Source organism: Cyprinodon variegatus, unplaced genomic scaffold (genome assembly GCF_000732505.1).
Source record: "Cyprinodon variegatus isolate N-32 unplaced genomic scaffold, C_variegatus-1.0 Scaffold65, whole genome shotgun sequence".
Lineage (NCBI taxonomy): Eukaryota > Metazoa > Chordata > Actinopteri > Cyprinodontiformes > Cyprinodontidae > Cyprinodon > Cyprinodon variegatus.
The window spans coordinates 335,035-346,748 of NW_015150518.1; the positions used below are offsets into that span (position 1 = coordinate 335,035).

General features: G+C 40.9%; 1 protein-coding gene across 1 annotated transcript; it reads left to right on the forward strand.

The window, feature by feature from the left end:
- Positions 1 to 2,687: 2,687 nt before the first annotated feature.
- On the forward strand, positions 2,688 to 10,420 carry pgap2 (post-GPI attachment to proteins 2). Its single transcript, XM_015371777.1, has 6 exons — positions 2,688 to 3,131; positions 6,500 to 6,668; positions 8,439 to 8,688; positions 8,767 to 8,873; positions 9,178 to 9,286; positions 9,378 to 10,420. The coding sequence occupies exons 2-6, from the start codon at positions 6,501 to 6,503 to the stop codon at positions 9,506 to 9,508; spliced, it is 765 nt and encodes a 254-aa protein (XP_015227263.1). The 5' UTR covers positions 2,688 to 3,131; position 6,500; the 3' UTR covers positions 9,509 to 10,420.
- The last annotated feature ends 1,294 nt before the right edge of the window (positions 10,421 to 11,714 follow it).

Here is an 11,714-nt window from a genome sequence, read left to right on the forward strand (position 1 = left end):
CTTTAGTTTAAAGTTTAGGGATAACTGCGTCCTCAGTCATTTGGTCATGAATCTGATCACAAAGTTAATAATATAGCCTTTTTTTTGATGATTGCTGATTGTAATATTTGCTTTATGACATATTTATTTTATAGTTTTAAGGTTTTTACCTTAATATGATAAATATCATATTACCACTGTGTCTTGAATATCTAATGAATAATCTGACGCAAACTAGGGGTAAAAGCTCACTATTTTCGCAATATCTGTGTGACCAGAATAACTTAAAATAAGAAGCTTTGCAGGGGTTTATATCTAATAGTGTGAGTGAGAGGAAGCATCTGAAAGTCCCACTCTACTTCCTACACCTGTGGCTGATTGAGGGGATTGATAAGACTAAAGTATAATCTGTCATTATTTTAGAATAGATACTCAAGAAGAACACAAGCCAGTGATGCAGCTGATGTAATTATTGAAGTAAAATCATTCAGATGGAATGTTTGCAGAATTCTAAACATATTTAATGAAGTGATCCATGGATGTCAGTAAAAAAAGAACCCGCCCTTTTTAATTTTCTTAATTTTATTTTTGTACCAAAGCTAAAAGGATACAATGTTGTAAGTTACATTAAAAAATCCTTTCCAGTATGGCTCGCCAAAACTTATGAAGTATTGTCATGGAATACAATGCAGTATTTTTTTTTACAAATAGCAAGTAATTGATCATTAATATGCATTGTTCACCCTTCCTTACCATGTAAATAAATAAATTGGAATCTGCAGAGGAAAGTTAATTTTAAATACATATTCAGTTTTATTGAGTTATGTGGCTCTGAAAGATGCTGAAATATGCTTTGGGATTTTCCATTCATGTAAAAATTTACAAAATTAACACTTTGATATAATCCTCTCTATAGTTCTTTATAGAACTATAGAGAGGATTATATACACTTCTAAAAAAGAGAGATAGAAAGGGAGAGGAAGTGAAAGAAAAAAGAAAAAAGAGATAAAAGAGCTAGAAAAGAAAAAGAAAAAAGAGGGAAAAAAAAGAAAGAACAAGGAGAAGAAGAAGAGAAAGAAGAAGAAAAAAAAGAACCGTCTTAACCACGCTCCACTGGTCATAAACAGCTCAACTGTAGAGGTGGTCAACGCCACCAAATTCCTGGGGGTGCACATCACAGACACCCTCATCTGGCATGTAAACACCACCTCACTGGTCATAACGCTGCGTGTCCTAAGCCAGTAACATCATAAATGACCCCTCACACCCCCACCATGGACTGTGGGGGTGTGAGCAGACTCCATGCTGCCCTCTGGGAAGACACTTCGAAGCATTGGATGCAGGTCCATCAGATTCCAGAACAGTTTCTTCCCCACTGCCATTAGACTGCTGAATGTTTTGCAAAATGGGTTGTTTCATTGTATTTTGTTATTAAAAAGAAAAAAAACGGAAATGTCAGAACTGTAAATATACAGTCATATTTTTATATTACTGTTTTAATGTATTTTTTTTTACTGTTTTTATGGCTGCACTTTAAAAAAAATGAAATTCTTAACGAAATTTATTTTTTTTTTTACACTTGTATATACAAAATTACAAAATAAATCTGTCTATGCATGTGCTTTTTTTATTTTACATGCTTAGCTGTACTTTATTATTTTTATTTTTTTTCCCCAGGTTGTTCCATTTCTAGTGGATCGGGTCACTTACTTTTGTGAAACTCTGTTTCCCATAGGCCATTTGAAAAGACGGTATCATGATAGAATGACAAAGGGCTCCATCTGGTGGACAAGTCTGGTATTACGTCTAGAAATCTGTGCGGTTCCAGTGTGATTGGCTGGACCATAGATATCCATAATATTATTATGGATATCTATGGGCTGGACCTTCAAGAACCGGGTTCAGTCTAATGAGATCATCATGTTCAACCATACATAGTCAAATGACCTACTTAGTGGTTTTAAAACGACTAAATCTATTAAATAAAAAAAATAATAAAATATAATGTAGCAATATGGGTTATCAATACTTTTAAGGATTAAATATATTTGAGAATAAAGTTAGTAATAGATGTGTAACTGTTACAATCCCTCTCTGGATCACTAAAGTAGGTCTATAACTAAACATGTTATTACACGTGTATTATCATAGCCTACTGTAGTAGGACAAAAACAAGGTTTACTCACGGTAACAAGGTCTGAAATCGCTTTACAGCCTTTAAATGCAGTTTAACCATCTACCCCAAAAAGGCTGATCTTACCTGCTTGGGTTTTAGGGTTCTACTGGAACTGAAGGAGATCTTCTGTTTTCTGCTTCCCGCTGCAGCTCAAAATCCAGCGCCTGTGCGTGGGCTGATCAGCTGATCCACCAAATAAAACACGTCACAGAAAGCAAACTTCCGCGTGCGTGTAGAGCTGCCACACTTTCCTTTATCAGAAAATATCCCTGTGCAATGTGGATGATCACATATATTAAGAACATAATGTTCCAGAACAAGGAGCGGACTGGATAAGAGTTTAAAATCAGACGGGCACAAACTTTAAAGCATTAAACTACATATTTGCTTAATAAACCGAACACTTTTTACATGTGCTTTTATTTTGAAGGATGCCCGCGAACCGGAAGTCAGGTCTTCTGAAGCTAGAAAACATCTCTGTGCAATGTGGGTTATCACAGATATCACGAACATAATGTTCCAGAACAAGGAGCGGAATGGAAAAGAGTTAAAAATCAGACGGACCGCAACTTTAAAGTATTAAACTACATCTTTATGCTTTTATTTTGAAAGATGTCCTCTAACCGGAAGTCAGGTCTTGTGAAGCTACGCGGTTCGTTTTGGGACAGAACTGGTCAACTTTGACCGTAAAGAACCTTTAACCTATCAGGGACTTTGAACGGGTCCCACGTAACTTCGGGAAGAGGACAACAAACAGTTTAGCTGGTGAGGAACCGCAGAATAACTTCAGCTGGACCAAAGTACGGAGCTAAGCTCAGCTAGCCGGAGCTAACCGGCTAACAATGGCTTTAATGCGAAGCTGCTGACCAAACGGAACCGAACCAGAGCCGACCCAGGTTCAGGTTTGGACGATTTAAACTGGATCAGAGAGCTGATGGCCCGCTGCTGACGTCAGTAGATAAACTCACCTGGACAGGTAAAGCCTCTGTCTCACTGACAACAGGGATGCTAGCTAGATAATCAACAAAGTTTTTTCTTCTGGAAAAGAATTTATTTCTAGTGGAAAAGACGGATAAGATATTTGGACCGATATAGCAGGTTCCAGTGTTAAGTTCTTTGATTTATCTTAGTTAAAACGGTAAAGTTCTGACTCCAAAAGCTTCAATCGAACCTCAGAACATTTTTACATTAAACATACATTAAGTCCTATAGAACCTGCTAATATCACCAATTAACAACAATTTTTTTTGTTAAAAGTCGGTTTAATTGAAGGTTCACAAATCCGAGACCTGATTTTAATTAATCTACAAATAGTTTAGATTAATCTAGTCCAGGTTTGATGTGTCTAGGTGTTGTACTTTTAGAGCTATACCACATATAGTGTGATATGGAGACAAAAACGTGTTCAAATCGGTTTTATTGCAGTTTCACAAATCAGACCAAGTTTTTATAAATCCAAGACCTGGTTTTAATTATTCTACAAGTAGTTTAGAATAATCTAATCCAGGTTAAATGTGTCTAGGTGTTGTACTTTTAGAGCTATACCGCATATAGTGTGATATAGATACAAAAAAGTGTTAAAATCGGACTTTATTGAAGTTTAACAAATCAGAGACCTGGTTTTAATCATTCTACTAATAGTTTAGATTAATCTAGTCCAAGTTTGATGTGTCTAATTGTTTTAGTTTTAGAGCTAGACCACTTCTCCTGGGACATGGACACAAAAAAGTGTTTAAAACCGGCCTTTATTGCAGCTTCATGAATCAGAAAGGTTTTATAAATCCCAGACCTGGTTTTAATTAATCTACAAATAGTTTAAATTAATCTAGTCCAGGTTTGATGTGTCTAGGTGTTGTAGTTTTAGAGCTAGACCACTTCTAGTGGGACATGGACACAACAAAAAGTGTTAAAATCGGCCTTTATTGCAGTTTCACAAATCAGAGAATGGTTTTATAAATCCCAGACCTGGTTTTAATTATTCTAAAAAATGTTTAGAATAATCCAATCCAGGTTAGATGTGTCTAGGTGTTGCAGTTTTTTTAGAGTAGACAAAAAAATGCTGAAGGTAGGAAAAAAAATATTCATTTCTCAAATCAGAATCCAACTTCAGCTTAGTTAAAAAAAACACAGAAATTAAAACGCCTTCATCTCATTTTACTAAGTGAAACCTCACAGCTAACTTTATGTAAAATTAAACTTTAGATCCTGAACGAGCTGATGACGTCAGCCCTGTGATCAAATATTTATTTATATTTTTGTATTTTATTAGCAAACACAGATGAATGGATCCAAACCAGCCTGGTTCTGTGATAAACATGAGCCGAATGAGTCGCTGGTCTATAAATAATCGACACTCAGAAAAGTTTTCACACTCCGTTGCTGCATCCAGATCCATACGAATAAAACCTCAAAATATGATCAGATTAAATTTGGATAATTCTTAGATATTTTATTCACACCATTCTAATTGTCCGTTCTGAAAGTTTTCACCTGTTCATATTGAAACAAGAACATTTTTCATGCCTGTTAGTATTTTTTTTTTTTTTTTTTATTTCCATGGTATTGGATATTTGAAATAGGCAAAAATGTTTCCAGAAGCAGCACTGATTGGTCAACCAATCCACCGTTAAGGTTCTGGGTCTGAGCCGGGCCCGGTGGATAACTGGGTTCTGATCCGTTAACGTGGTTCTAAATGTTCTTCTGTGCTGTTTTCAACCCCCCGCAGTCTGAAGTTCTGAGAAAGATGAAGTAAGTTCTGATAGGTGTTAGATAGCCGGTAGTGTAGATGGAAGTTCATGGTGTTCTGTCTTTCTGGTTCCCAGTCCGGTAGGAAAGGAACCACTTAGAACTGATGAGATCCACGCTTGGCAGGAGGTTCTGGATCAGAACCAGAAGGCTCCCACGGCTCTCAATGGAAACATTACAGAAAAGGGTCAGAAAGCCTTTAAGTTTCGGGTCAGGACTGAAGTCACCATTTGGGACGGTTGATTCTGTTTGTTGACAGATGCTGCCAGCTTGATGGATCAAAGGTTCTGTTCCAGGACCGGCAGACATGCAGGGTGGTTCTGAGCTGTCTGGGAACAGCGCTGGTCACCACAGACTCAGAAAGAGTCCAGAACCTCTCTGAGCAGACGGTGCTTCTGGGTGGCGCTACTGTAGAACAGGTTCTGCCTCATTGACCCGATCCAATAGTTCTCATCTGCTGCTTCTACAGTCCCACCTCCTCCCTGGTTCTGGTTCTGAAGGCCCACAGCTTCATGTGTTGAGGTTCAGTAAAATTTCGACCAGAACCCGATAATCTTCTCTGGATTTGGATTTCTGGAACTTTCAGGAGGTCCCAGCCGGGTTCTGACAGAACCAACCGGGCCACCAGACACGTGGAGCAGTTTCAGGATCCAAACCCCGACAGACCCCTTCAGGTTCTGGTGAGCCGCATAGAACTGCATAGCAGGAAGTTAGCAATGTGGATCAGAACCAGCACAGTGGTCCACCAGCTCCAGATTCTGTGCAGGTTAATACCACACAGTCAGAACCATGCTGCTCGTACCGATCCAATCACCAGAGGTTCTGTTCTGGAGTAAGATCCACTCCCTGCATTATCACTGAGGTTCTGCTGATCTCAGTAAACATTTGGGCAGAACCTTCACTGGTTAACTCGCCGGGCTGTCAGAACTGCTGCTGACCACAACAGAAAGGACGGGTTCTGTTGCGTATTCTCTGGTTGGAGGGTTCTGATCCTTCTATCAGTTAAAATGGACTGATGTATCAGAACCTAACTGTGGACCCCTGTCTGATCCGGAACATCTCTGTCCTCCTTAGCCAGTTCTGGATCAGGTTTGAGATTCTGCGATTGGATCGGGTTCTGGATCCTGTGTCTGGATCAGGATCTGAATCCGGCGTCTGGATCGGGTTCTGAATCCTGTGTCTGGATCGGGATCTGAATCCGGCGTCTGGATCGGGTTCTGGATCCTGTGTCTGGATCGGGATCTGAATCCGGCGTCTGGATCGGGTTCTGAATCCTGTGTCTGGATCGGGATCTGAATCCGGCGTCTGGATCGGGTTCTGAATCCTGTGTCTGGATCGGGATCTGAATCCTGTGTCTGGATCGGGATCTGAATCCTGTGTCTGGATCGGGATCTGAATCCGGCGTCTGGATCGGGATCTGAATCCTGTGTCTGGATCGGGTTCTGAATCCCGCGTCTGGATCGGGTTCTGAATCCCGCGTCTGGATCGGGTTCTGAATCCCGCGTCTGGATCGGGTTCTGAATCCCGCGTCTGGATTGGGTTCTGGATCCCGAGTTCTGATCGGGTTCTGGATCCTGTCTCTCTCTGTCTTTCCTTCAGGATGCTCCAGGGCCTTCTGAGCAACCCGGACCGGGACCGGCCTCTGGTCCGGGTGCCCTTCACCATCTTTGCCGTGGCGACAGTTCTGCTCCCGCTGATGGGCCTCCTGGTCTGCCTGGTGACCTCCATGCTGTACCACTATGAGGACGCCACCTACACCCACTGCCAGGTGAGGAGGAGCGGGAAGCGGGTCGGGTCCGAGGAGGAGTCAGACCAAATTCAACCTTGGAATCTAAACAGACTGAAACTACTAGTTTCTCCTCATCCATTAATCTGCTTTAATCTGTGAACAAAATCAATAATAATCCTCCTTCTAGTCACTGAATCATTAGATATAGTTTCAACAACTTTGGCTTTTTGGTTTGTTTATAAAACTGTTTCAGATCAACTTAGAAATATTAAGAACATCAAAGCTTCTTTGATCTGAAACATCAAAGAATTTGGAATCAAATTTGAGTCCACAAGCAGAAATTTAATTTAATCTGGGAATAAAACATCCAGCGCTAAACAGCGCTCTTTAGCCCCGCCCCTTTCCTAGCTTGATCCACACATCAGCTGAGCTAGCTTTATTACCCAGAATTCATCAGTTTGATTTGATCAACATTAAATTCCCTTCAAACCCTCTTGTTTCAACAAACGGATTCTTATTGTTTCTAAAGTTATGTTCATCCGTTATTCTTCTCCACATTATTCTGTTTTATGAACAACCGCCTGATAATTTGTAAAAGTTATTTTTCACTTAAGATCTTTAAATCAATAGTTTATTTTAATGATTAATTAGATTTTAATGGTGATTCTCAGAATATTTAATGAACCTTAATAAACTTGACCTTCGATGATCAAAACCATAACATAAACTATGAAAAGCTATATATTAATCATTTTAGTTCAAATAAATATGAATAATTAAATGTTCTATTCAACCATTATCTATTAATGTGGATCTGGTATAGAAAAAACACACTTTGGACAGTAATCTTCAACAGAACCACTTTAAATGTATGAGATGGTCCAATTCTGTATTAACAAATATACCCTGTTATTAATCAAAGAAAAATTTTTTAATCAGATACATATAAGCGTCAAATAAATCTTTGTTTTCTCTGTCTTCTAAAAAAAATTCTGGTCTCGTTTACGTCACAGTTTTTTTTTTTCTAAATTAATAACTTTTCAAATTTGGAATTGGACCCAACCTCAATGGTCTAGAAATAAATTTTTCAGACTCTGTTAATTTGCTCGTTTTGCTTGAAGAAGTCAAACCTTCTTTTATCTGTTTTTTTGTTTTAAAAGTTACTTCTTTAAGCAAGACAAAAAGGAAGGAAATGACATGTCCAAATAATTTATTTTAAAATCTATTTTATGTCTTCTAGACTTTCGCTGCAGGAGCATTTATCCCCATATATATATATAGTCTTATCATCTTAGTTTATTTACTGTTTTTTACTGTACTTATTGTTTTAAAACTCTGATTTATAATCCTAGTCGACAAGCACCCTCATTCACATTTTCCCCTAAATATTCCCAATTGTGATATATTTATATTATTTATTGGCTGCATGTAAAAATATCAAAGATATGAAATAATACAATATAATCTACAATAACTTAAATTCTATCATTGTAGTTGGTCATTATATCAATTCAGTCTGTAAAATAAGCTCCCTGTAGTTTCTTTAAAGGTCCAGCAGGTGTCAGTATTCTGTGAGGCAGCATCAATAGTTTGCAAACACTTACATGCCTCATTAACCCATCACTAGGAAACGGCCTAGTTAAAGTTTGGACCCAAACCTGATTGGGAGGCTGGACCTTCAGCAGGCCGTTTATTCTGATGGTTCTGGATGAAGTCGGCTCTGTTTGCCGCCTTCATCCATGTTGGAGACTCGGTCAAAAGAAATGTTTTGTTTGAACCGCCCCTCTTCCCGTCTCTCTGTCCGTCCAGGTGTCCAACTACCTGCCTTCCATCAGCTCCGCCATCAGCCGGGCCCCGGAGCTCTACATCTGGCGCAGCTGCATCGGCCTCCACTCTGCGCCGCGCTATCTGGTGGCCGTGGCCTACTTTAACTTCTACCGCTGCCGCTTCGCCGCCAGGCTGCCGGAGCTGCTGCTGAGCGGCCTGGTTCTGATCTGCAGCGTGGCGGAGAACACGGGCCTGGTTCTGCTGACCTACGTGGCGTCCACCGAAGAGTACAGTGAGTCGGCCGGCGGAGCTCCTCCAAAGGCTCCTGGCGGCGTAGCTCAGAGTTAACCGCTTTGTCTGTTGTCTGCAGAGGTCCATAAGTACGGCTTCATCGTCTTCATAGCGTGCTCGCTGCTGCACATGCTCATCACCTGCTGGCTGTGGTACGTCATCAAGAGGCAGTACGTCAACCCAGAGGTGAGCTGAGCCCAGCGACACCAGATGGTTCTGTTAGAAAGTCCGCACTGCAGGTTTATCTGTGATGTCACCTAGAGCAGTTGGGCAGATAAAGTCCTACAGAGAAGCAGTGGTTCTGTGTGTGTGTGTGTGTATATATATATATATATATATATATATATATATATATATATATATATATATATAAATAACATTAAATTACAGTTACTCATTTCTGTATAAACCCCATAATAAATCTGAGTTGATCGCTCTGTGCTGCTGGGATTAAACCGCCTTCTGCTCTCCGTCTGTATTTCTGGTTCAGGAGAAGACGTCCTTCCTGTGGAAGACCCGCCTCTTCCTGTTCAACGTCAGCTGCTGCGCCATCGCTGCCTACTTCTTCAGACGCCACAATAAATACTGTGAGGAGGGAGGTGAGTCCAGCCGCCGCAACGCAGGTGTCCTGCCGCTCATCATGACTCCGTCTGACCCTCGTCTGTCCGTCTGTCTGTCCCCCCCCACCAGTCTACACCCTGTTCGCCTTCTTCGAGTACATGGTGGTCTTCTCCAACATGGCCTTCCACATGACGGCCTTCTGGGACTTCGGCAGCACTCAGGTGATGGTGGCCACGCTGCCGGAGGAGAAACGCTTCTGACCCGGACATGATAATGGATTCTGAGGGATCACAATGAGGTTCTGATGCAGAACCGGATTCACAGCTCCACCAGCGGTTAACTTAACAAGAACTAGAAATTAGGAGGGAAACGGTTCTGGTTCGCTGACGGGGTCCGGACAGACCAACAGTTTTAACAGATCAGGGACAGAACCATCGGACCAGAACAATCTAGCAAACCGTTGCCCAATGGATCCCACAGAACCGTGGATCTTTTCCCCTGCAGGATTGAAACCTTCAGGAGGTTCTGTTTGACATAATTTCCATAGCAGGAGTGGAAAGAATAAAGCTTCCTGTTCGGATCAGTCTGGTTCTGTTCACAGAAAAGAAAAGGTTCTGCCACATGACATGGAACTGGTTTCTCCTGGCTTCCAGCAGAACCTCGGTTCAGAACATCTTTTTATTTATTCTTAGAATTTAATAAATTTTTAAACTCAAAGGAATTTTTTTTCTGATTTTTATAAAAAATAAAAGCCTAACATAAAAACCATGATAGGGCTAATTTCACAGGGTTACCATGGTGATAAGATGCCATAGCGGTACTGCTGTCAGTCTGGGCCAAGATCAGGAAATCAGGATCTTTAGTCAGCAGAAGGACTAATGACTGCTCTAGATGACTGGACTTTAGAGGCCCAGTAGACCAGAACCAGGAGAAAATGTGGCACCGTTACCCGTCAGACCGGACCTGCAGCAGCCCAGAGCGGGCTTCATGTCCTGCTCTCGAGGTTTCACCTGGTGAATCTTCTGTTTTATAATCCTCTCACCACAACAGGTTTTCCTTCCACTCAATTTTCTACTAACATTGGATACAGTGAGCAGCCTTCAGTTGCCTAAAAATATTCAAATGCTCAAACATTCAAATATTTGATTTATTCAAAGAAAGAATAAATATTTCCTACAATAAATAAACTTTGCAATTTAACTAAGCTGGTTTTTTTTTTTTTTTTTGTGCAATAAGGTCAGGGCTCTGTACAGCAGGGGGCGCTGCTCCACAGAACCAGACCTGCTGATGGGTTAGGTTCTCTTTGAACCCTTCCAATAAAGCTGGCAGCCTTTATTAATGAAAATATTTCATGAATGACTGAACAGTCTGATTATAAAGATTAACCCATGTGATGTCATCAGACCCTGATCCAATCAATTTACAGCTTCTAAAAATCTAATATGGAAGAAGATGACTCCTTACATTGGTCAGCTAAGCGACCCTGGCTCAGCAGCGCCATCTGCAGGGCGGATCCAGGACCTGAATACAGACAAACCTCAGGCCACCACAGCCTCCCAGCTCCTGGAGGTTCGCTGACCATCCTGGAGGGCACCTCCTGTCATGTCTGCGAAAGCGTTCCTCAGAGGATCCAGGTTCTTCTATGAAGGAGAAATTTTATGGTTTGGAGATGTCTGTCTGCAGGTTATTCATTAAACAGACTTCCCTCCCCAACATCATTACTTTAAACAACAGAAGCAGGCAGAACTCAGACCAGTAAAACTACAGCAGCTGTTTAGGGAACCAGCAGAGTGGAACTTCTCCAGAACTTTACCGTAAAAAAGCTTTTTGTGGTAAAAAAAAAAAAAAAGGGTCTAATTTTGGATAATTTTAGATCATCAATGTTCTGAATCATGACCTCAGCATCCTCATTTTATCCCTAAAAATATTTTCTGATTTCGATCTGAAAATGTGCACATTGTTAAAAAGGAACCAGAACCTGCTCTGATCAGAAGATCTGGTTTGTTAATCGTCTGAGTAAATGTCACCAGATTAACAGTCTGAACAGATGCAGGATCTGTGGTTCACACCATGTGAGCCACTTACAGGAACCAGGTTCTGCCATCATTTCCCCTACATTCATCTAACAGATCTACTTGTTTGATGCTGAGTGAGCCAAGATCATAACTCTTCCACCACTGTGCTGCTATGAGCTGTTGGTACTACTGTCTGGTTTTGTCTCCTGACATGTTTCTATGTTTTACACCCAAACATCTCAGCCTTGGTCTCTTCCTGGGCGTCTTCGCCCCTGATCCCTATTTATTCACGGGATTGCTGATTGCCCGAAAAAGGTTAAGTTGAAAAAAGCCGACAGCCATGCTGGTACTCCCCACTCTCGCACAGATGTGCTGTTAAAACGCCAACATGTGTTGCATTTAGCTGCAAAAACATAACATTAGTCTGGCTATCTTGGACTGACTCGAAGAT

What these genes read in the sequence shown, in the direction of transcription:
- pgap2 (XM_015371777.1), top strand. Translation starts at nt 6,501, where the DNA reads ATGCTCCAGGGCCTTCTGAGCAACCCGGACCGGGACCGGCCTCTGGTC. An exon ending in GGCGTCCACCGAAGAGTACA is followed by an intron (nt 8,689 to 8,766) that starts GTGAGTCGGCCG and finishes TGTTGTCTGCAG; the next exon opens with AGGTCCATAAGTACGGCTTC. An exon ending in TAAATACTGTGAGGAGGGAG is followed by an intron (nt 9,287 to 9,377) that starts GTGAGTCCAGCC and finishes CCCCCCCACCAG; the next exon opens with TCTACACCCTGTTCGCCTTC.